General features: G+C 46.3%; 1 protein-coding gene across 2 annotated transcripts; it reads right to left on the bottom strand.

Annotated features, from left to right (window-relative positions):
- Nucleotides 1-592: 592 nt before the first annotated feature.
- Nucleotides 593-18,979, bottom strand: PIGZ (phosphatidylinositol glycan anchor biosynthesis class Z). 2 transcript variants are annotated; one of them, XM_059922096.1, is made up of 4 exons: nucleotides 18,700-18,979; nucleotides 7,895-8,053; nucleotides 5,761-5,969; nucleotides 593-3,766 (listed from the first exon to the last, which is right to left on the bottom strand). In XM_059922096.1, the coding sequence occupies exons 3-4, from the start codon at nucleotides 5,882-5,884 to the stop codon at nucleotides 2,199-2,201; spliced, it is 1,692 nt and encodes a 563-aa protein (XP_059778079.1). In that variant the 5' UTR covers nucleotides 5,885-5,969; nucleotides 7,895-8,053; nucleotides 18,700-18,979; the 3' UTR covers nucleotides 593-2,198. The 2 variants fall into 2 exon arrangements, with proteins under 2 accessions (XP_059778079.1, XP_059778080.1); XM_059922097.1 differs by lacking the exons at nucleotides 7,895-8,053; nucleotides 18,700-18,979 and adding an exon at nucleotides 6,739-6,781.
- Between the last annotated feature and the right edge of the window lie 6,563 nt (nucleotides 18,980-25,542).

The raw sequence follows: 25,542 nt of genomic DNA, 5'->3' as shown, positions 1-25,542 counted from the left end.
CCTTTCTGCTCCAGCTAGAGGAGATTTGGATGCCTCCCCGCTTCGTTGGAGAAGCCTCCAGTGTTCGTAGTCAGTGGCTTGTCAGCCCACCAGGTTCCCTATTACTAAAGAAACAGACCAAATTCTTCCCACCACCCCCAGTGGCAACAATCTCCCAACATACCTTTCAGGCTCTTGTGAGCTTTGTCAGAAAGTGAAGCAGGGAAGTAACTCACTCCACTATCCTGCAGGACAATTCCAAATCACCCCTTGGTGCCACACAAATCTAGACACCAACAGACAAATTTGTTAGCGTTCAGACCACTACGGTCTACACAGACCGCTACACCAACAGCTCCTGCAGGGAATTCTGGGGGTGTGAACCCAACTGGAGAAGGAAAGAGAAGTCCCAAGAAGCCCAGAGGAATTTGGGACCTTCGAATCTGGGGTGTCTCAAGGTGGCACTTGGTTTTATCTGTTGGGCAGAGAAGCCATCTTTGGCTGCAGAGTAAATAAGTGCTGTCGGGTGCCAGAGATGACGCTAAGCGCTACAGGTAGGAAGACCAATCTGAAGTTCGTAACAAACCAACCAAAAGAACAATGAACTATCATGAACAGGTACTATAGAGTTTTAAAGAGGGCAATATCCGGGAGTGTGCTACAGCCAGCTCAGGAGAGAGATCCTTGGCATCTCCTCCCAGGTTGAGTAACATCATTTTAGTAGTTTGAAACCAGCCATGGTGAGAGTATTTACACCACACAAATCGGCAAGCACTACAAATGGGGGCTAGTTTGCCCTTAGAGAACGGGTTGCTAAACATTTACTAGCATGGCACTGACTTTCCTCTCCCTCGGGGTTGGAGTCCTGAGGAACGTGTGGCACTAGGACCCTAGCAACCGCCGCAGAGCAGCTTGCCTGTGGAGGGTGGAGCTTTAAGATGACCCAAGGCTTTAGCCAGCAGAAGGCGGGACTAGAAAAGCGCTCAGGTTAGGTCGATTGTATAGGTTTGGCCTCCTGCTCTGTGCTCCTCCAGCATACTGCTCTCAGTGGCCTGGGTGCCTCTTGTTCTCATGAGATGGCAGGGCCGCGAGGAGGGAGAACGAGGACAAGCTTAGTGCCACAGCTCCTCGTGTTCCCAGCGGACCAGGCGGGGGGGCCCCTGTGCTGTGAGGAGCAACACGCCCCGGTGCGATGGCTTCCACCAGGGCAGCGGGTGTGGGTTTGGCCCGGGGCCTGCTCTCGATCCTGTGAAGGGGCTTCAGACAGAAGCTTTGAGCTTGGAGAGTGACCAGACCACATTTAAGGTTTTGTGCTCAAGTGCCACCAAATACTGACTGAGCCTTCTATCTCCATTCCCACTGGGGCCAACTGAGAAGGGAGAACATCTGGGCTCCTTGATCCCTCAAGGGTGAGATGCAGAAGCGTTCCATCACCTCTCTCAGGGACAGGAGTAAGAGAGTGGGTGGGGAGAAAAGTTCCAGAACTACTTTTTTTGGTAATAACCAAACGCTGAGACGGTAGGCCCTGAAGTACCGTTAAATACAGCACACCCACTTCTATGCTTACAGAGCTTTGGGAGAGACATGCCTGTCTGGCCAGGGAACATGTGCTGCAGACCCAGGAATGACACAGTGTTAGCTGGCAGACACCTCAGAGACCTTCTGATCCCTTGTACAGATTGGAAAACTGAGGCTGGGTGAGGGGAAGGGGCTTTCTTAAGATTACGTAGCCAGTGTGTAGCAGACCAGGGACGAGAACTAACTCCTCTGAATATGAGCTACCTGCTCTTTCTACATCACTACACTGCCTCCTTCCAGGTATCTAGGAAGCCAAAGGGTTGTCATGACAGCAAGAGGTAAGGCATCCTGGAAGGTTCGGGGGGAGTCATTCAGGAACGTCATTAGGAGATTGTTGTCTCCTTTCACAGTCAGGTGCTATTTATATGTTTAAAACATCACAGTGGCTGGAAGGAATAGGCCAGGAACCGGCATTTTGCGTCATTGATTACACCAGGTTCTTTGGGGACCTTGGCATCAGGACTGCGACTGGTCAGATCTTTGGTTTTTGAGGGAAGATGGGTGTCAGTTTACCCAGAAGGTGGAGCAGTCAAAGGCTGTGTACAGGAGAGGTGGGGATTCTGGAAGGGAAAGGGAAGGAAGAGAGTCAGGTCTCTGTCCCAGCCCAGCTCTCTACCTAGAAGGTGGAGCAGCGCCTTCACCTATGGCTGAGTCTTGGGCAGGGGCTTTTCTGTCATATTGTCGGGCTTCTCCCCCAGCTCCAGGATGTGAAGGCTGAGATGGTACCTCCAAGCCCCACTCAGCAGGGAGGACAGGGCCGGTGGGTCCTCCAGAGTCAAGTGGGGAAAGATGAGTGTCTCATTCTTGAGGGGGAAGCTGCACTTCTTCATGGCAGACCTGGTGGTGCCAGGGGTCACCACAAAAAGGCGGCAGAGCCACGGCCCACCAGCCACGTGGCAGGCTGGTTGTCTGGTGAGGTTGCTGAGGGCTTGGCACAGGAGCTGGTCCTCAGCCCCGCCCATGTCCACCACCTCCACGGGCGAGCCCAGGCCCGGGAGGTGCAGGAGGTGCCGCGGGGGCATGTAGGTGTGGGTGAAGAGGAGTGTGTAGTGGGTGGGTACACGCGGGAGCGCAGGAGCGCGAACCACCTGCTCCAAGTGCCCCAGGCCAGGCACCAGGCCTCCCTGGTGCAGGCAGCCGAAGAAGAGGGCACCCAGGGCATTGCAAAGGACCAGGGTGCCCTTGCGGGGTGCCAGTTGGGTCTGTAGACTACAAAGCAGGACGAGGGGGACCAGGAGGGGGATTAGGAACCGAGGCTCCTGGTGGCTAAAGACAGACAGCAGGGCCAGGGGCGTGAAGTAGAGGAGCAGGAGGTGAGACCTGGGGCTGGACTGCAGGCTCCGGGCAGCCAGTGCCCTTGGGAAGCCCATCTGTATGCAGGCCTGGAGGCAGGCTCGCAGCTGCTGCCACGCAGCCTGCAGGGCGTGGGCATGCAGCACCCCAAAGAGCAGGAAGCCATTGACTGCCAGGTGAGTGAGCCGCATGTGTGTGCCGTGCCTCGCCAGGTTTACGGGATCCAGGTTGTAGTACAAGAAGTTGGCAGGTGTAAGGACAAGGGTACTGGGTCTAGATGGACTGGAGAAGTAGCAGCTGTCCACAGCCACAAACCCCACCGCTGTGAGGGTCGCCCCTGGGAGCAGCACCAGGGCTTCCTTGGTCAGCGACTTGAGGCTGGGGTTTGTGGCTCCATACGTACCCCAGAGGAAGAGCGGGACCAGAGCAAAGGCCAGAAAGGTGGGCCGGTTGAAGAAGCCAGCAGCCATGACACCCCCAAGAAGCCAACTGTGCCACAGCGGGCCCGGGGCAGGCTTCTTGGGCGTGCAGCCCCCAGTCACACGGGGGGATACCAGTACCAACAGCCACACAAAGAGCAGCCCCTCAATGGCATTGGAGAAGGTCCTTGTGTAGAAGACCAATGTGACGTAGGAGCCAGACAGCAGGACCAGGGCGTTCCAGCGCTCCGCCCCCCAGCGTGGGGCTACGTGGTACACGGCCAAGTCCAGGGCAAAGGAGAGGGAAGTGAGGAGGAGGCGGGGCCCGACCAGCAGCGCATAGCCACTCACCGGGCCAGGCCACGGCCCCCACTCTTCCCAGAGCCTGAGCAGCCAGAAGGCAGAGCCAGAGGTCAGCAGTGGGAAGACCACTGTACGGCAGGGGCTGCTGGGGTGAAACTCCCAGGGCCGCGCGGCCTTTATGCCCAGGACGTCCTCTGCAGAGAGAGAAGGAGAGGTGAGCCAGGTCCCAGCACAGAGGATATGACGGACAAAATCCTAGGATGGCCCCCAAGATTTTCCAGCCCCCTGGTGTACATGCCGGACATAACCCCTGGGACTGTGAAGACGACAGAGTTCACTCCTGTGATTAGGTTACGTCACAGGGGTCAGCTGACCCTAAGATACGGAGATCACCCAGATGCATGTGACAAAAATCACATGAGCCCTTTAAATCAGAGAGTTTTCTCCAGCTGGTGGCAGAAGAGGACATCAGAGGTGAGAAGGATTTGCTGGCTTAAAGGTGGAAGGGGCAGTTGGCAAGGAATGTGGGAGGCCTCTGGGAGCTGAGAGCAGCCCTTGGCTTAGAGCAAGCAAGGAAATGGGACTTTAGTTCCATAGCCTCAATGAACTAAATTTGTTCAACAGCAAGAATCGTCTTGGAAGCAGATTTTCTCCCAGAGCTTCCAGACGAGAACTCAGCCCAGCCCATACCTTATGATACCCTGAGCAGAGAGCCCAGGCTGGACTTCTGATTTACAGAACTGTGAGCTGCCAGTTTTAAGCTGCTAGGTCTGTGATGGTTTGTTACGCAGCCCACACCTGGGAAGTGAGGTAACAGTGTGTCCTGGATGTATGAGGAGGGGCAGGGGGAGGCCCCATTCCTCTCCTTGAGTTCTAAAGTCTCCAAAGTCAGAGTCAAAAACACATCTCCGTGATTATGACTGTTACCCAGGACAGCCAGTGTGAGAATGGGGGAAGGGAATGAGCAACTGTGGTTATGGTCAAAAGCGACTGGTTTTGTCTATGATTCTTAATGTTTAAAATTAAGAATATACTCATGTAATTAAAATTACTTGCTGCCTGGGGCTAGTCTTTGTGTGCCCCACTGTCCCAGAGCTCTGAGGGGTGGGGGTGAGGAAAATGAACTCTTAATTTCTGCATCTTAGCTCCAAGCTCTACAATATCTAACACTTGATAACACTGCCGGTTGTCTAAGGCTCTTTGCTTCTCCTCCTTATTCTTCCGGCCTTTTGGCAGTTTTTTTCTCTCTATGTCAGAAGGTGAAAGGGAAACAGAAAACCTCGGATCAGATCAATCTGGCTGCTTTTTACTAGCTCAGGTTAAAAAAAAACGCGGCGGGGGGGTGGAAAAAAAACTGGACCTTTCAACTTTAAAAACAAATGCACCTGTTGAGCCCTGTGGCCGAGATAGCTGATAACTCCCCAGTCAATATCCATTCCTTCCTTCATCCTTAGTCTCTTTAGCCGGGCATTTGGTCAGATATAAACACTATATTTTTTAGCTTCCATTTGCAGGTACGTGTGGTCACGTGATACATTCTGACCAATGGGATGGAATGGGCAAAAAGTATGTGACTTTCAAAATATGCCCTTAAAGAAAATAGGCCTATCTCTTGGCTTCCTCTCTTGGTGTCAGACCTGATGCCTGGAGCACAAGCAGCCATCTTGAACCATGAGGAGGAAGCCTTGTGACCACAGCATCTGAAAGGCCTCAAGGTTTCCAGCAACCATCTTCATGATGTGTCCTATACCACCTAGAAGTTAAGTTCTAACAAGTGAGCATTCTAGGTCTGGGTTCCCTCAGCCGTCATATGAACCTACAGAAGAAAAGTTTCATTATTATTTTATGTCACAGCCCTGTGTAAGTTTCCCCAATCACTGGGGAAGCCCAACTCTAAAATCCTTCCACTGAGAAGCCCAAAATAGCTTTTGTTCTGAATGACCTGTACTGTTGTTATAAGCAGGAAGATGTCAAAGAGGCTGGCATTTCATCGGTATCATTTAGAAGGTCAATGTCACCACTCAGGAAGGAGATGCGAAGTCCCCACTCCCAAATTCTTATGCCAGAGAGGCTTGTGGATTTACTGCTCATCTGCACAGACATTTTTCTCCCTCCGCACTAAATAGCCAATCAGCTCCTTGACCAGACTCTGCTGCAGCTTATCGTAACCACACATGCGGAGCTTTACCTGCCATGACCTCAGGAGACTGGAAGAACTCATCTGGGTGCACGTAGCCTGTCTGCGGAAGGAGACACCACACCAGGCGGAGCAGGCTGAGGCTGCCCCACAGCACCCTGGCTGCCATCTTCATATCAAATTGCTGCCAGGACACAGGGCCAAGAGCCTAGGATGACTTCAGCTGCTACAGATGCTATTCTGGTTCCACAGACCTGCATCTGAGGAGGATAACATTTGTTAGTTATTATAATGTAAATTATATGTTCAATTGTCTGAAAAAACTCAATATGGGTCTACACACAATAAAAATGTTAATAATAATAGCTGCTATTTACTAAGTACCTGCTAAATGCCAGGAACTTTACATGCATATCTCAATTAATCCTTTCCACAGTCTGGGACAGTGGGTCGTATTATCTCCATTTTACAGATGGGGAAACTGAGGCCTCTGTTGAGTAACCTGGTTACTTGCTAACCATATTTCCTAAGTGTCTATATATGGCATTTGCTAAATATTTTTCCTAATATGACATTTTGCTAAGTGTCTAAATGTGACATTTGCAAGTAGGATTAGGGTACCTTCCAAATCTGGGCCTCACAGCCCCATCCTATTCACCAGCTCCTATTCACAAGCAAGCATGGCAGCCTGGCTCTTACACTTCTGAAAACTTAGGAACCTCAATGGATTCCATCCATTTCTTTGCAAAAACGAACTACATTCGACCCCATGGTCTTCAGTCACTCCCTCCAACTTTCACACATCCTGGATCCTACCTTTTGGAAGGTGACAGAAACACTGCTGTGGTTTGAATGTTTGTGCCCACCCCCTCCCCAAATTTATATGTGGAAATTCTAATTCTGAAATTCTAATGGTATAGGGAGGTGGGGCCTTTGGGAGCTGCTTAGGTCATGAGGGTGGAGCCCTCATGAATGGGATTAGTGTTCTTATAAAAGAGACACCACCCGTTTATAAAAGAGCTCCCTCACCTCTTCCACCATGTGAGGACACAGCGAGTTGCTGGCTATGAACCAGGAAGAAGGCCTTCATTATGCTGGCACCCTGATCTCAGACTTCCGGCCTCCAGAACTGTGAGAAATAAAGTTATGTTGTTTAAAAGCCACCCAGTCTGTGGTATCTTGTTAAAGCAGCCCAAACAGTCTCCTTCTGATGGAGGTTCTCACTCCCTTGACTCAAAGATCAGTGGGAATCTGAGTCCACGGCATGATGGACCTTTTTATCAACACCAGTATATTATCACGGGTGCACAGAAAAACAAGTCTGACAACGTGTTTGTTACTCCTCCAGAAATACATATGGTTCCCTGACTTCCTGACTTTGATATTTTAAAGCTTGACCATAAACAGCTATTGTTCTCAGGTGTGACATCAAGTCATAACAGAGGAGACAAGACAAAGTGAAGCAGCAGAACAGGAATCTGGCAGATGTTGACAAGGAGCTTCCTGATACTAAAACCTCATAGAGCTTAAAAGATAAGTTTTGCAGCCTCTGCTCAAACTTTGCAACTGAATCGTGCAGCCTATTTTTCCAGAGCCAGTGAATATCCTGACTTTTAGAGTTTTCAGATAGAAGATGAGGCCAAACTTAGCACTGGGAAGCAAAGGTTGAATCAGAATTTTTTTTTTTCATTAATAGCCAATATGATACTGCAGGACAGGGCAGGGGTGTGGGGTGGAGATAGGGGTAGGGGCAAAGCACGATACCCATTATACAGGACAAACTTTGCGGTCCTGTAGGCCTGGTTCAGATCCCAACTCTGCCATTAGTAGCTGTGTTACCTTGGACAAGCTGCCTATATCCCTAAACCTCAGATTCCTTATCAGGAAAGTCAGATAATAATATCAAGCTCACAGGGTTGAGGGAGATTTAAGAGCTGATGCGTGGAGGGCACTTAGTATACAGAGTTTGCATGTATAAGTGACCAAAGCTAAAAGCTATTACTACTTTTAGTTGAGGCACAAATAATAATCCACGCTGCTCCAGACACCTAGGTGTTAGCTTGCAACCTCCTTGGGAGCTTCTGAAACTGGCCCCATAGGTGAAGGGCAGGGAGAGACTGAAGAAAGAGGCAAACCACTGCAGATTGGTAGGTGGCAGGTTTAAGAAGCAAGAGAACCTACTTACCAAGCTTGTCTTGGGTGGCCGCAAGATGAACAGATCTCCACACCCGCCTGCCAGAATCTTGAAGTTTATACAGAGGACTGAACTGGGCTCCATCATGTACAACGTCCAGATGGTCTCAGCACCACATGACTATCTCAAAGCTGTGTCCTTGGGCAGCTTCTAGCGTGAGGAAGACAAGCAGAGCACACATTCCAAGGATGGGGAGGGGGTGAGGGGCCTCCAGTTGCCGGGGTCCAGCTCGTGGGTCACATCCTCTCTACGACCTCCTCCAACACTAGAAGATCCTCAAAACCAGCACTTCTACTGACTACAATAATAAACGGGATTTGGTATAATCCAATTGTCAAGATACGTTTATGCATATGTTTGAAACTTTTCTCAAGTATAGAACTTTTTTTTCAAGTATGGAACTTTTACTACATGATTAGATTAAAACACCAAATCCATTACACTGATAGGGAACACAGAAACCCAGCCTGCCCTGCCCTGGTGTGCATAGTTACATAGCAAGCCTGGGTCCTGAGTCTGTACTGTTTTCCTTCTGCAGCAACAGAGGAAATTCATCCTGTTTAGCGCCCACCATCTATTCCCCCTTTCCAGTTAATAGTAGTCAGAATTCCCACTCAGAACTGTACTCCTCACCCCCATCACCTATTTTCATCTATGTGGCTTGGGATTTGATCCCATCCCCAACCCAGGTATAGACCCTGAATTGTTTAAGCCAAATAACATTTCCCATCCCACTGGCCACACTAATAGGTTCAGAGTTGGGTGCATGACACGCTGGTCTGATCAGAGGAACTAAGAAAAGTACCGATAAAGGTGAGTCTTGGCCCTTCTCTTCTCTGCCAGGCTTGGTGGGGTGAGGCTGCAGGGGTGAGAGGGACATCATTCCTTTCCTGGTATTAATAGTCTCTCTCACCTTTGTAAGTATTCCTCTGTGTTGTAGTGAAAAATGTGTCCTCTGCACCTTCCTGGGGCTGACGAGCAGGTCTTACAGAAGTACTCCACTCTTAACATTCCAATCTCATATTCCCTGGCTTTGTCTGTATAAATTGGGAAAATCATGCAGTCTTTTGGTGAATAGCACACCTCCTCCTGCTTTACGCTTCACCTTTAGGGACATGCTGGGACTTGAGTCTAATTGTAGGTCTAGAAGCAAAGGGAGTGGTGGGAGTGGGTCCTGAGGAGAAACAGCAGACAGAAACTGTCTTGCAAAGCAGCTGCTTTGGGGAGGCCATTACAGTTTCCAATGCAGGGTTAATCCCCTCAGATGCCAGTGGAAAGTCTGCTTCTACTGCTTGAAAACTCTCACCAGAATTGAGGGACTCAGTGTCCCCGTCTCTCTCAGGGTCTTCCCATTTGTTCTCATTCCAACTTTCAGCATCCCATCTCTTCACAATCAGTGCCCTCACTTTAACAGTAGATACCATTGAGACTGGGAATTCAATTTGCATTGTAATTCAGCCACTCACAGAGTGAGATATGGGGTTTGTTTTTCGGCCAGCTTTTGGGTCATTTTATGAGGATCTTGAGCTGGGAATTTAAAGCCTTGAGCTTATCCTTCTCTTTTCTCACTTTGTCCAGCACAGTTAGGAACCACCAGCCAATCTCATTGTACTATTTAGTTTGACTAAAATGTCTGAAGGTCACCCAGGAAATTTCCCTGGTGGTCCAGTGGTTAGGACTCGGCACGTTCACTGCTGAGGGCCTAGGTTCAATCCCTGGTCGGGGAACTAAGATCCCACAAATCTCGTGGCATCGCCAAAAAAAAAAAAAAGTTCAAAGGTCATCCAAACCCTTGCCTGGAGTATCCAATGGTGATATTTTTCATATCTCTTATATCATCACTCCATGGACTACCAGTACCCTCTTTACCACTTGAAATAGAGTCATTTGTGCCTTTAAATCTAATCAGACTACAGAAACAGTTCCAGCAAATCCAGGACCTATTCAGAAAACACATCCTTAAGATTCTCTTCCTCTAGAACCACCTCCAGTACCAAAATCTGTCAGTCAGAGAAAGAGAATCAGTAGGAGACCTATAGTAAGAAGATTTATTGCAAGGAATTGGCTTATGCATTTGTGGGGCTGGCTAGGTAAGTCCGAAATCTGCAGGGTAGGCCATTAGGAAGGGCAGGCTGCAATTTTTGGGCAGGAGATGAAGCTGCAGTCCACAGTGGAAGTTTCTTCTTATTCAAGAAAGCCTTGGCTCTGCTCTGAAGGCCTTTCAACTGATTGCAACAGGTCCATACAGATTATTATTAGAATAATCCCCCTTACCTAAAATCAACTGATTATGGACTTTCAGGCATCTATAAAATACCTTCACAGCAACACTTAGATTAGTGTTTGACTGAATAACTGGGAACTCTAGCCTAGACAAACTGACACAAAAAACTGACCATCACACCCTAAATAATTCAGTGTTTGTAACTTTTTGAATTTTAGATCAATGAGATAATTCTTTATGTAACTCACTGATGATTTGCTTTTTTCCCCCAATGTTCTGATAATGGTATTCACCATATTGTTCTCTGTAACTGCAATTCCTTTCATTGCTATATGGTATTCCCTTGGGTGAATATACTGAAGCTTATTTACTTACCCTTCTACTGTTGTTTATCAGCTAGGTTACCTCCAGGGGGTTACAAGATTTTTCTTTTTTATTCGTAATAATGCTGCTATAAACATTTATATTCAAGAGTTCTCTGAAGTACATACCTAGAAATGGAATTCCTGAGTCATAGGGTATGCATAGTTTTTTATTTTATTTTTTAAAAAATTTCTCAGTTTTAATTTCTAATATGGTAAATAGCAATAGCTACAGCTCACATAAACAAAAGCTCTTTGGGGTCCTCAATAAATTTTTAATGGGATCTTGATACTAAAATGTTTAATATCAGCTGGGTGAGGGAATAAATCCCCATTAAAAAAGAGAAAGTCAAATCCCATTATCAAGAGAATAAGAAGGATGTATTTAAAATTAAAATGAAGGAATCAATGTTGTAGTTAAAGGAAGAAAGAATTCAGAAAGAAACAAAGATATTTTCAGTAAGATTAAGAAAGAAGGTGTTTTAGGCAAAAGATCCACATGGGTATGCACACTTTTAACCTCAAATAAGGCCAACTGTTTTCCAAAGGTTGCTACCAGCTATCAGATAGTGTAGTGCCCCTGTTTCATATGCTCATTTATACTTGGTATTGTCTGACGTTTTGATTTTGTGAATCTCATAGGTATTAACATGCATTTCCTTGATTACTAATATGGTTAAACACTTTTTCTTTTTCTTTTTTGGCTGTGCCTTGAGGCATGCGGGATCTTGGTTCCCTGACCAGGTATCGAACCTGTGCCCCCTGCAGTGGAAGCACAGAGTCCTAACCACTGGACTGCCCGGGAATTCCCGAACACCTTTTCAAAAATTTGTGAAATGTTTCTTCTGTGGAATTCCTTTTGAACCATTGGCTGTCTATCTTTTTCTTACTACGTATAGGAATTCTTTATATAGCCTTTATATTTATTGCATGACAAATATCCTTTTCTAGTTTGTGGCTTGTATTCTTAACTCATTTCTATTCCTAATATTGGTTACTTGTGCCTTCTTTTTGTTTCTTGATCATTGTCGCCAGAATTTTGTCAATTTTATGAATATTTTTAAAAAATCAACTTCTGGCTTTGTTCATCTTCTTTTTAAAATTTTTTCTTATCTATAGTTTTTTTTCTTCCTTTTACTTTTTTGGGTGCTATTTTGATATGGACACTTAGCTCATTAATTTTGAGACTTTAACTTTTGAGCTTATTAATTTTTGAGCTTTTCTATGAGAAATATTTAAGGTTATATATTTCTCTAAATACTATATTAACTGCATCCCACAGGTTTTGTTATGTAATATTTTCATCAGCTTTTGTTTCTAAATATTTTCTAATTCCATTGTAATTTCTTCCTTGACTAATGCTTTATGGCTGAAGCAGTTGATTTTTTGATTAAGACTTTATTTTTTGGACTTCCCTGGTGGTGCAGTGGTTAAGAATCCACCTGCCAACGCAGGGGATATGGGTTCGATCCCTGGTCCGGGAAGATCCCACATGCTGCAGAGCAACTAAGTCCGTGTTCCACAACTACTGAGCCCACGTGCTGCGACTACTAGAGCCCGTGCTCCACAATAAGAGAAGCCATTGCAATGAGAAGCCTGTGCACCACAATGAAGAGTAGCCCTGGCTCGCCGCAACTAGAGAAAGCCTGCGCACAGCAAAGAAGACTCAACACAGCCATAAATAAATAAATAAAAAAGACTTTTTTTTTTATAGCAGTTTTAGGTCCACTGCAAAATTGAGAAGAAGGTATAGAGGTTTCCCACATACACTCAACCCCTACACATGCATAGCGTCTCCCATTATCAATATCCCCCACCAGAGTGGTACAGTTGCTACAACTGATGAACCTACATCTACACATCATTGTCACCCAAAGTCTACCATTTCCATTACTGTTTACTCTTGGTGTTGTACATTCTACGGGTTTGGACAAATGTTTTAATGACATGTATCCACCATTATAGTATTATACAGAGTATTTTCACTGCCCTAAAAAACTTCTGTGCTCTGCCTATTCATGCCCTCACCCCCAGCATTTAATTTTTAATGGTCCAGTTTTGTAGGTATTCCACGGATGCTTGAAAATACCATATGTTGGATAGTTATTGGACATAGAGTTCTATATATGTTCATTAGATCATGCTTGTTAATTGTGTTCCTCAAATCTTTTATGTCCTTTATGATTTTCTACTGCTTATTCACAAAAAATCACAGAAATGTGTGTTGAAATAGCTCATGAGATAGTGGTCTTGACTAATTTTCCATGTAATTTTGTCATTTCAGCTCATTTTTGAAGGTATATCATTATTTTTTTTAATTGTTATACCGTATTGGAAAATTGAATATTTTATCATTATACAGTTATCTTTTTATCTCTAATAAGTTTTTTCCCTTAAAATATTTTGTCTCCTATAGCTCTGACCTTTCTTTTATTTAGTATTTACCTAGTACATCATTTTTCACCCTTTTACTTTCAAACTTTCTGTACATTTATACTTTCATATGTCTCTTGTAAAGAACAAATAGCTGGATTTTGTTTGCCCAGTCTGACAATGTTTGTCTTTAAAACGCAGCTTTATTTCAAAATATTTAAATTTAGTGCAATTATTGATATATTTATTTCTTCCATCTTATACTGTGTTTTCTTTTTTCATGCCTTTCTATCTTTTGTTTCTCTCTCCTTTCTTGCCTTCTTTTGGATTGGTTTTTATTTTCTTCATTCCTTTTTCTCTAACACTTTGGAAGTTGTACTTGATTTCTATTATGTTATAAAATGTAGTACATTATTTAATGTTTTAATATTTAATATAGTATGTGCTATGGTTTTACTATGATGATTCTGAGTGTGCATTTTTCTTTAATCATAGTTGGAATTTCTTTGGCTCCTTGACTCTGTGGATTAGGGTCCTTTGTCATCTATAGAAAGCAATCCTCCATTATATTTTCAAATACTGCCTCTTCCCTCATCTTTACTCTCTCTCTAGAATTATGACTGAATGTATGATACATCTTCTTGGTCTATCTTCCATGTCTTTTAAACTTCTATTTTATATTTTCCATCTCTCTGCCTCTCTGGGCTATAGTTCAAGTAAGTTCCTCTGTTCTATCTTCCATGTCCCTAATCATTATTTCAGCTATATCTAATCAGCTGTTAAACCTATCTATTGAATTTTAAATTTCGATTTTTCATTTCTAGGAGTTGTTTGATTTTTTTCTACATCTGCTTCCTCTTTTGTCATATTTTCAAGGCTCTCTTTTATTTACTATATTATGTTAAGGGTACTTATTTGATATGCTAGATCTGATGATTCCAACATCTAAAGTTTTTCTGGGGTCCAAATTATCAGGGAAACTGCCTTTCTTGGATCCTGATGCTAATCGAATTGGGGTAGGGCAATCTCCCCTGAGAATCTGTATCCATGAGCCTACCCTCATATAGGTTTTCAGCCTGAATTCACATGATTAGGCACTACCTCCCCCAAAAGAAAAGAATCCCTGGAGCCAATAATGTGATTAAAAATGATCCCACACTTACAATGCTCATACAATTTTATATATATATATATATATTAGGTTGGCACAAGAAATAGCCATGTTCTATACTACCCAAAGCAATCCACAGATTTAATGTGATCCCTATCAAAATACCTATGACATTTTTCACAGAACCAGAACAAATAATTCCCAAATTTATATGGAAGCACAAAAGACCCAGAATTGCCACAGCAATCCTGAGGAGAAAGAATAAAACTGGAGGCATAACCCTCCAAGACTTCAGACAATACTACAAAGTTGCAATAGTGAACACAGCATGGTATCGGCACAAAAACAGACATATAGATCAATGGAACAGAATACAGCCCAGAAGTAAACCCAACACCTGTGGTCAATTAACCATCAAAAAAGGAGGCAAGAATATACAATGGAGAAAAGACAGTCTCTTCAGCAAGTGGTGTTGGGAAAGTTGGGACAGCCTCATGTAAGTCAATGAAGTGAGAACAAACCCTCACACCATATACAAAAATAAACTCAAACTGGCTTAAAGACTTGGGACTTCCCTGGTGGTCCAGTGGTAAAGAATCTGCCTTCCAGTGCAGGGGAGTTGGGGCTGTGGGCTGCCTCCTTTGAGGCACACAGACATCCAGAGGAGAGGGCTTACCCTAACAACATCAGGTTCTGTTAGCAAGGAGGAAGTGAGACAAAGGATCAGCTGTGTAGCTGCATCATGTGTGTGGCTGCCATGACGCCAGGCTCTGATTGATGGTTTTCCTCCTTCTTCTCTGACCATTTCTTCTTAGGCGCCTCTTCCTCTGTCCACTCCTGAAATGTCAGTGCTCCCTTCTCATTGTCCACACTCTTTGGGTCATCTTATTTATTCTCATGGTTTCAATTTCTTTTTAATGACATCATAAATTGTTTCTTTTCTGAGCTTCAGATTTACTGATAATAATAATGAATACAAACAATAATAGAATTGCCATTTTTAGATACCTATTGCATCCCAGGCACAGTACATTATCTCATTTTACTCTCATCCCTATCTTATAGATGAAAGAATAGGTTTAGAGAGATCAAGTTTTTTGCTCAAGGTAACTGAACGAGTAGGCTAATGAACGTAGGAGTTGGACCCTGTCTGTTTGACTCCAGAACCCTGATCTACTTCCTGTTGGGCTTCTGCACCTCCCTCTAACATGGGGCAGCTGAAAAGAACGCATCGTTTCCCCATGACCCAGCCCTACCCCCATGTTCCCTGCAGCAGTGAGGGAACTAGTTTATCCAGTTATTCAGTCCAGAGACCCAGGGGTCATCTGCCATCTTCACGCCCTTTTTTTTTTTTTAATTTAATTAATTTATTTTTTTTGTCTTCATTGGGTCTTCGTTGCTGCACGCGGGCTTTCTCTAGTTGCAGCGAGCGGGGGCTACTCTTCATTGCGGTGTGTGGGCTTCTCATTGCAGTGGCTTCTCTTGTTGCGGAGCATAGGCTCTAGGCGTGCAGGCTACAGTAGTTGTGGTGCACGGGCTTAGTTGCTCCGCGGCATGTGGGATCTTCCCGGACCAGGGCTCCAACCCGTGTCCCCTGAATTGGCAGGTGGATTCTTAACCACTGCGCCACCAGGGAAGCCCCATCTTCATGCCTTTTATGTGACACTAACTTTGCTTGCTAATCATCCTTTGAGTCCAGCACTTGTTCTTCATCCTTCACTGTCACTACCTAAGTCCAGGTCCGCTGTGACTGGGGTACATGTTGCCTGAGATTCCTCAGCCCTAGGGGTGGCTGTGCAGGGACTTTAGATGGCTGGAGCCCCTGGGTTGGTTGCTTCTAGCTGCAAGCAGCCCCCTCCTTTATTACCCCAGTGTGTCAAACAAAAGGAATCATTTTCTGTGTGTGCATAATGAGAAAAATATCCAGAAGCAAGATCTAGAGTACATGGCACTCACCTTTCTGCTTTCCCTCTCCCACCTGCACCCACCCTCCTAACTGCAGCCAGAGAGAGAGTGCATTTCTCTCCTGTATAAAACCTCGGGGTGGGGGGTCAGCCCCTCACCACCCTCAGGACCAAGTCCACATTCCTGACTGTGACTACCACGGCTCTCCAAGGCCCCCAGCATCCTCTCCAGCCTCCACTCTCACCCCTTTGTGTACAGAGCTTGATGCTCCAGAAACATTACGTTTTCCTGTAGTCTCCTCCTCTATTCTTTGCTCACATTGCTTCCTTTTGGGATATGTTTATAATATGGAGGTTAAGACAAGCTTTGGCATCGAGTAGACCGGGTTTCAAATTCTTGCTCTGTCATGGTGAAAGAGCACTTAATCTCTCAACTCCAATGTATAATTTATCTGTAGAATGAGTATAACCTACCTCAGGGCTGCTGTGAACATGGATTAAACAAACTGCCTGGAACCCCAAGAAGCTCTCCCTGACCCCATTTCGGCAGCACCCTGTGCCAGGCCTTGCACTGCGCTGTGCCCTGACCGCGGGTACCATCTGATTGCTTCTCTGTACTGTCTGAGGACCCCCAGTTCTGGGAGCCATTCGTATCCATCTCAGCGCCTTGAGCCCACCTGCATGGGACCACTGCGGGGCTAGGGTCAAGGATAGAGTCGGGGATCCCTGGAGGAGGTGGCAACATAGCAGGGCATTGAACTTAACAAGTGTGGGAGTTCTTCAGAGGGAGACCCCCCGCTGCTCATCCAGCGTCTGGCTCCCCAGGCTGAGGCCACGCTGGAGGAGTGGTCCCGCTGGACATTCTAGGGGGGTGGAGCCAACAGCATGGGGCATGGCAACTACTCACCTAAACCCAATCAGTATGCAAGCCTGCTCATTTATGCCTATAAGCTCACTGAGCTGCCCAGCGGGGGTCCAAATCCTGCAAATCCCACATCCTCCGGTGTCTGCATAAAGGGATAGCGCCGAGGGCTGTGGAGATTCGACTGTGGAGCAGGGGAGGGGTTGCCGATAACCACAGACAGGGGCATCCGGCGCGCGCGCCTGTGCGGGGGATGTCAGAGCTCAGGCAGCAGGGAGAGACCATCTCAGCGGCAGGGGTACAGAGAAGCAGAAACCACTACGCCGGGCGCGGGTTGGGGTGGGTGGGGAAGAGATCACATCAGTGGAGCGAGAGGACCGGAAGGTTGGGCAGAGACACTTGTCTTTCTCGCTGAGTCAGAGGGCCGGGGCTGGCTCTTGGTGGTCCACCTTTCTCTGCCGCCCACTGTGTGCGTAGCATCGTGTCCTGGAGACACAACCGTGAATGAGCATGGTCCAGAATGGCAGTCATAGCATGTGGCTCATTCCAAGGAACGTCTTTACCTTCAAACTTAAACTTCTTTCTGACAAAACTGCAGGGTCGTTGCTTTATGGGAAAGGGCGGCGGGCCCAAGGTTCAGTCCCTTCTCTGGACCCAGTCAGTATTCGGAGCAGGTTTTAAAGACTGCATGGGAGGAAGTGCTGGAGAAGGGGGCCCCTGGGCAGCAGCCAAAGGCGTCTCCTCTGGCTCAAAACGCGCCAGGACCATGTCCCTCAAGGGCAAGGTCTTGTTCCAAACTCTGGGGTCCATCCCAGGGGCAGAGAGTGAGAGTGGCTTTCCTGAGTCCATTTTCTTGTTTGGTGTTGCATTTCATCCTCACCTCCACCCAGAGCCCGGCAGTAAACCCTGCAGGGCGCCCCATCGTGGAAGCATTGCAATGTCTGTCCCTGGTGCCTCCTTCTCTGGCTGCCCAAACGGGCCCATGTTTATCCTTTGATTAACAGAGAATGCAACACACAGCATTAAACATACATAAGGGAGAGTGGAAGAGAGTAAGGTATCTCCATTAACTAGCATACATCATTTAACCATCCGTGACCTCGCGGTTCCCACCTGGAAAATGGGAACTCGGCTCTCTGGCAGGGAGTTTCTAGGTGTTAATAATTTCGACAGTGGTTCCCACTTTCCTGAGGTGAAGGCGTCTGGGGAGAAGGTACGGTGGGGGATGTCCTCCTTAAGGAAAACTGTCCTTGTCATATCGTGCATCCCACGCAAAGGCCCGGACAGCACCAACCAGAGCGCCACAGGGTCGCCTGGAGCAGCCTTGGTGACAGGACTTTGGCTCTTGTCTGTGCCCCCATGTGACTCCTGGTCAGGGAGGCCATCCTCTCACCCTTCGAGAGGACAGGCCTGGCCCAAAGGGCACCCCATGAGACCGGAAGTGGCGATTCTTCTCCGGTACATGCGGACCGGTGCTCACAGGTTTCGGGCTCAGCACTTTGCAGTGTCTTTTGGCTTCATCTTCACAGGGACCCTGGGAGGTAGCCTTATATTCCCATTTTATAGACGGGGAAAGTGAGGCTCAGTAAAGTTACGGAACCACCCAACAACACGGTAGTAGGAGAGGATTCAAGTCTAGGTCTCTGTCTGGGTCCAAAGCTAGCGATTGAAAGTGGAGGATACCCACAGCCTCCCTTCCCCTTCCCAAGAAAACTGCGAGCTTCCTGTCTCCCCTTGATTGGGGCCGGTCAGTGCTCAGAGCCGGCGGATCCCGGTTTGAGGAAAGTTGCCCCCGAAAATGTGGAGGCCAAAGGTCCCTTGCTTGCCTCCCGAGTCTAGCTTCTGCTGGTCTCTGGGCAGCTAGCAAAGGTAAGAATGGAAACAATCGCCTTCCTCCCTGACCTTCCCTCCTTCCCCCTTGACCCCCGTCAACTCTTCCCGAGCTGCTTGGGCGACTCACCGAGCGCTGCTCCGAGCTGCACCTGACCCGCTGGCGGCTTGCGGCCCCGCGAGAGCCCGCACAGGGGGTGGGTGCACCAAAGGGCTGGAGCCGGGAGGCGAGTCTCAGCGCGGCCGCCTCTCTGTCCGGTCCAGGGAATTAGGCAAGCCACGCAGTGCGCCAGGCGGGGCGGAGGTGTGGAGGAGAGGGCTGGAGACCAGCGCACCGGCGGGCGGGGCCGCCCAAGGCGTCCCTCGCGGTTCCAGCGAGGTCGGGGGGACGATGGAGGGTCCCCGGTGGCCCTTGGGCCGTGGCACGCCGGGCAGCGGCTGGTCTCTCCCCTACCCCGCTTCCAGCTCGTCCCCCTAGCAGCCCCCTCCTTGGCGAGCCACGCCTGGTGAGCCGCCTTTTTAGCACGCGGGGCAATTAAGCAGAACATTTCTAGGCCATACTTCTTTGTCATTCAAAAGAAGAATTTCTGAGTTCTCTGTGGGTGGGGCTTGCTACGGCTAAGATGACCTGCTCTGTTGGTGGAGCAGATCAGGGAGGACAGGCTCTGCGGGCCTGGTTTGGGAAGCCGCGCCGAAGACGCAGGGTCGGTTTCACCCGGACGCAGCTCCTTCTCTGCAGCGGCGGGCGCCGCTTCCCCCGCACCCCTCTGCATTCCACAAGTGGGGGACAGGTCACTAGCCCCGGGTTGCCCGGCAGCCGGGGCCGGAGAAGGTCACTGTGTGCCCGGGAGCCCAGGCTCCCTTCCCCGGCGCGAGGCCCGCCGAGCCCGCCGCTCCTGGTCCCTCCGTGGGGTGACCGACCCCCCCCCCCCCAACGACTCGCGGGCTCCATGACGGAGCTCGGTGCGCCACTGGGGGGCTCGTAGCCTCCCGGGTCCCTCTGGGGTCCCTCTGGGTCCCCGGGGCTGTGGACGGATTGTGGTGGCCGGCGACTACTGCCCTCTAGCGCGGGAGTGTTTCACTGAGCCTGCCGGGGGAGGCTGACGTGGCCTAGAGGAGAGGCTCCTGCCCTCTGTGCCCAATCAAATGTGTTTTGGAAGGTCTTAAGCAGAGTCCCTTCACCTCTATTCCCTTTCGTGCTGCACAGCAGCCCTCACGTTAAAAAACAGCAAAACAGCCCCTACCTACTTTACTGAGATATTATGTACATACAGTAAATACCGGATATTTTAAGTACTGAATACAGTATAGACAAGGGCTCATTTCCCCCACTCTGGCCCAGCTGGAAGGTGCTGTCTGCCCCTCCCTTGGGACCCCTGCCCCCTGGGGATCTTCATCTCTCTACTTGCCAGGGCAGGGCTTTGTCACCCTTCAGTTTCCTTGTGTCTAATTGAAGTCTTTCCTGCTTTAGCCTACGTTTTTAATCAAAGTAATACATGGGCACAGATAAAAAAGTTCAGATGGATATACAAAGCTTACATGAGAAGCAGCAGCCTGGTATGAGAGCCCTTCCTAAGCCTGAAGATGTAACCAGGTAACCCCGAGGCCTTCTCTTCTCTGGTCAGGGTCCCCTTCTTCCAGTCCTCCAGTCCCCCCTGCTCTTCCTTTGTCCCCCCTCCTCGTTCATCTTCCTCCTCCTCCTTGTCAACATCTGAAATCAGGACTAGACTCTAGGAAACTGAAAGACAGGTGCAGAGCCTGTGCTGGAACTGTCTTCAGTTCCTCCTCTCTCTGCCCTGGGCCCACATGGAGCGGGACAAAATTCTCAGGTGGTGCAAGCTCCAGAACAGCTGAGGTCCTGGCTCAGGTCCTCCTGTGGTTTTCCTAGCTCACAAGTCACAGGTCAGTTGTGGCAACAGTGTTTCCCATCTCATCCGGGGGCTACAAGGAGCCGGGATGGGGAGTCAGCACCTGGGTAATGACCTGGCTCTGCCACCAACTAGACAGATGTGTGACCCTGGGCAGGCTGATTCCTTTGTCTGTGCTCCAGCTTCTCCATCTGTAAAATGACACTGTCGTCTCTAGAAAACCGCAAAGCTCTAATGTCTTGGAGGTAAGTCACTTGAAATAGTCCTGGCCCTCTCCGGCCAGGATGGCTCTGACCAGTATCCCATGGCTTGGCCATTGTGATGCCCTCCCGATTCACTGTGCCCAACCAGCTCAGGAGCCTTGGTGGTGGTGGGGCGTCCTGCCTGCTTTACCATTTCCTCAGCCTGCCTAACAAAACAGCTTCTTCTCTTGGCCCCCAGGCAAAGGATGGGAGGAAGCCGCCATGGCATCATGGGAGGGAGTATTTGGCCATTTGATTTAAAGGACACTTTTTACCCCAAAGGAAGATTTGAATTAAAACACTTAATCCAAGTTACACAAATCCTGATTAATTTTTGGACAGAATTTTCCAGAGTGAACTTCACTAAGCTGACAATTACTTCATCAATTTTTTTTTTAGTGGTGATTTTTCTTTCTTTTTTTAAAAAATAAATTTTATTGATTTATTTATTATTTTTGGCTACATTGGGTCTTCGTTGCTGTGAGCAGGCTTTCTCTAGTTGTGGTGAGCGGGGGCTACTCTTCGTTGCATGCGCAGGCTTCTCATTGTGGTAGCTTCCCTTGTTGTGGAGCACAGGCTCTAGGTGCGTGGGCTTCAGTAGTTGTGGCACGCAGGCTCAGTAGTTGTGGCTCGCGGGCTTAGTTGTTGTGGCTCGCGGGCTTAGTTGCTCCGTGGCATGTGGGATCTTCCCAAACCAGGGCTTGAATCCATGTCCCCTGCATTGGCAGGCGGATTCTTAACCACTGTGCCACCAGGGAAGTCCCAATTTTAAAAAAATTATACAGTTTTTAAATTTTTAATAAACTTCTTTTAATCATTTTTTAAAACTATTGATTTAATGGCCTACCTTAATGGTTCTACTAACATCTTCTGCTCCTGTATGACACGAAGTGCTCAGACATCAGGTGTGTGCACCGGGATCAGCTTTGCCTGGGACCTCTGCGAGTTTCGATTTCCAGCGTGGAAGCCTCATCTTCTCCCTAAAACGGGAAGGGAAAGCACAGAATGTGAAGAGTGTGACCTAGGTCTGCCTCCCTCAGCTGTGTGATCCTGCATCACTTGCTTCAATCCCCTGAGCCTCATTTTTCTCACCTATAAAATGGGGAGAGTAATACCTACTGCCTACCTCAGAAGAGCTGTTTGTAGTATATAAAAATAAGTAATTATTACCATAAACCACAATAGCATTAAATAATCACTTGTGTAAAGCTCTAACTCCCAGCGCGTAGTGGGAACTCCCACCTGTTATTTCAGATAACAGAAATGTTATTCTGTTATCATCACCATCATGATTAATGAAACAAGCACCATTTGCTTGTTCCGACCACTGGGTGGCACCACAGATTTGGTTCTGTGACTATTTCGATCTCAAAGGCAGCGTTTGTGTTTGAACCATGTAACAGTGCTGTTTTTTGAAGGTCAAAACTAGCTGATTGTTGACAGTTTCATATGGTTCCGCCTAAGTTTTGTGGTGCTGCCTGCCTTGGGCTGTTTCCTTTTGGCTCTGTCTCAGCAAAGCAGGGACTCACCAGTTGAAGCCTTTAGGAAGCCTGGGCTGTATCTATGACGTGGATGGCCTAGGCTGCTGGACTCGCCGCCAGAGACTTAGGGACAAGGGCCCATCCAAGCTGGGAAGAGAGAGCTAGAAGGTCAGCATCAGAGTTAAGGACAGAGCCAGAGACACAGAGAAGCAGTAGGCTGGTGATCACAGGGATTTGCTCTGTAGAAGTGAAGGTCTCCCATTTTCCATGAATTCAGATTTCCTTGCTGAGCCCAGAAAGCCATTTCCCAAGAAACTCAAACGACATACCATGCCCAGATGATGCTGACCTTTGTTCTTTGCTTCCCGTTCCCTCATTCCCTCATGAGGAGTGCTGGTCTTGGGCCCCCAGCATAGTGAAAGAAGTTGAGAAATAGATCTCAAATCATTAACAGAATTGACTGGTGACCCTAAGAGGTGGGAGTGACTCACCTGAAGGCTAGATGGGGCTCCAGGCCTCATAGCTCCCTGGGCCCAGGGATGGTCCTCAGGCAAAGAGCCCCCCTTGTCTGACCTAAAGCTAAGCAAAGCTTCATATTTGTATTGGCGGGGAGGGGTTTCCTTTGGGCCATTTTCTGTGCCTCTCCAGCCATAAGGAACCAGGTTTTTCATATATAAATCAACTTGGATCTATTAAAGGAACAGGAGCACTTGATGAGTAGCTTCTTTGTATTTGCACATTTAACTTTTTTTTCAGAGACAAGGGTTCAAATAAGAAAGTTTCTTTGTGTGTGAAGAATTCAAGTAATTTAAAAAAAAATAGCTATCTTCCAGAAATATGAGAATCATTTAATATTAGGAAATCCATCAATATAATTTACCATATTAATAAATCAAAAGAGAATCATATGATTACCTCTATAAAGGCTGAAAAATTCAACAACTGAATCTTGGTAAACACTCAATAAAATAGGAGTAGGTATATACTTCCTTAACATGATAAAATATATTTTTCTCAATATCAAAGGCAGCATTGTGCTTAGTAGAGAGAAGCTCTCCCAACTCAAAGTCAGGAACAAGAGAGGTTTGTCCACTTTTACAGCTGTTATTTTACAGCTACATCCATTTTTCTGTATGTAGTAGCCAATGTGATTTGACAAGAGTAGAACATAGAAGTATAGAACTCAGAAAGCAGGAGGAAAAATTATTATTTCCAGATAGCATAATTTTATACCTGGAAAACCCAAAAGATTTGACTCAAAATGTATTAAACACCAAATGCTGGTGAGGATGTGGCACAATAGGAACTCTCATTCATTGCTCATGGGAATGCAAAAGGGTACAGCTACTCTGGAAGACAGTTTGGTGGTTCCTTACAAAACTAAACATATTATTATCATACAATCCAGCATTGTGTTCCTTGGTATTTACATAAATGAGTTGAAAACGTATGTCCACATGAAAAACTGCACAAAAATGTTTATAGCAGCTTGATTCGTGATTGCCAAAACTCGGTAGCAACCAAGATGGCCTTCAGTAGATGAATGGATGAATAAACTGTGGTAGAGGCAGGCAATGGAATATTATTCAGTGCTAAAAAGAAGTGAGCCATAAAACCATGAAAAGACATGGAGGAAGCTTAAGTGCACATTGCTAAGTGAAAGAAGCCAATCTAAACAGGCTACATACTGTAGCCAACTGTATACTGATCTCAACTGTATAATATTCTGGAAAAGGCAAAACTATAGAAGTAGTATAAGCATCAGTGGTTACCAGAGGTTCACGGCAGGGGAGGATTGAATAGATGGAGTACAGAATTTTTAGGCCAGGGCAACTATTCTGTATGATACTATAATGATAGATACATGTCATTATGCACTTGTTAAAATCCATAGAATGTGCAACACAGAGAGTGAACTCTAATGTAAACTATGGATTTTGGTTGGTAATATGTCAATATTGGTTCATCATTTGTAATAAATGTATCACTCTGATATAGGATATTGATGGTGAGGGAGCTTGTGTATGTGGCAGGGGAAGGGCAGGGACAGGGGGTATATGAGGACTCTTTATATTTTCCATTCAATTTTTCTGTGAACCTAAAACTGCTTTTTTTTTTTTTTTTTTTAAAAAAAACATTTATTAAAAAGAAAATATTACAAGTAGCAAAATAATGCAGTAAGACTTCTGGTTTAAAATTAATATTCAGAAACTATAGATTTCACATTTACAAACAACAGCTAGTTAGAAAAACTAATGGAAGAAAATAATCTATTTAAGAATCTGTAATTAAAAAAACTCCCTACAAACAAAAGTCCAGGACCAGATGGCTTCACAGGCGAATTCTACCAAACATAAAAAGAAGAACTTAAACTGATCCTTCTCAAACTCTTTCAAAAGATTGGAGAGGAGGGAACACTCCCAAAGACATTCTATGAAGCCACCATCACCCTGATACCAAAACCAGACAAAGACACAGCAAAAAAGAAAATTACAAGTCAATATCTTTGATGAATATAAATGCAAAAATTCTCAACAAAACATTAGCAAACCATAAACCAACACTTAAAAAGATCATACACCACGACCAAGTTGGATCCAGCCCAGGGTTGCAAGGATGGTTCAACATATGCAAATCAATCAATGTGATACACCACATCAACAAAAGACAGGACAAAAATCAAATGATCATCTCAATAGATGTAGAAAAAGCATTTGATAAAATTCAACATCAATTTATGATAAAAACTATTACCAAAGTGGGCATAGAAGGAACATATCTCAACATAATAAAAGCTATCTATGACAAACCCACAGCCAATATAATGCTCAATGGTGAAAAGTTGAAAGCCTTCCTACTAAAATCTGGAACAAGACAAGGATGACCATTCTCACCACTTCTATTCAACATAGTATTGGAAGTCCTAGCCACAGCAATTAGACATGAAAAAGAGATAAAATGTATCCAAATTGGAAGGGAAGAGTTAAAATTGTCATTATATGCAGATGACATGATACTATACATAGAAAACCGTAAACACTGCACACAAAAACTACTAGAACTGATAAACAAATTCAGCAAAGTAGCAGGATACAAGATTAACATACAGAAGTTGGTTGCATTTCTTTACACTAACAATGAAATATCAGAAAAGAACTGAAAACAAACAATCCCTTTTAAAATTGCATCAAAAAAATAAAATACTTAGGAATAAATCTCACCAAGGACGAGAAGACTTATATACTGAGAATTATAAAGCATTAATAAAGGAAAGTGAAGGTGATTCAAAGAAATAGAAAGATAACCCATGCTCTTGGATTGGAGGAATCAGTATTGTTAAAATGGCCATACTACACAAAGCAATCTACAGATTTAATGTGAT

This window comes from Balaenoptera ricei, chromosome 4 (assembly GCF_028023285.1).
Source record: "Balaenoptera ricei isolate mBalRic1 chromosome 4, mBalRic1.hap2, whole genome shotgun sequence".
Lineage (NCBI taxonomy): Eukaryota > Metazoa > Chordata > Mammalia > Artiodactyla > Balaenopteridae > Balaenoptera > Balaenoptera ricei.
The sequence above is the reverse complement of the archived record's forward strand: the minus strand, read 5'-3'. Positions and strand labels throughout refer to the sequence as shown.

Bases quoted from the DNA above. Each gene is read 5' to 3' on its own strand.
- PIGZ (XM_059922096.1), bottom strand. From the start codon at position 5,884: ATGAAGATGGCAGCCAGGGTGCTGTGGGGCAGCCTCAGCCTGCTCCGC. The intron at 3,767-5,760 runs GTAAAGCTCCGC...CTCTCTCTGCAG, and splicing joins GTCTCCTGAGGTCATGGCAG to AGGACGTCCTGGGCATAAAG.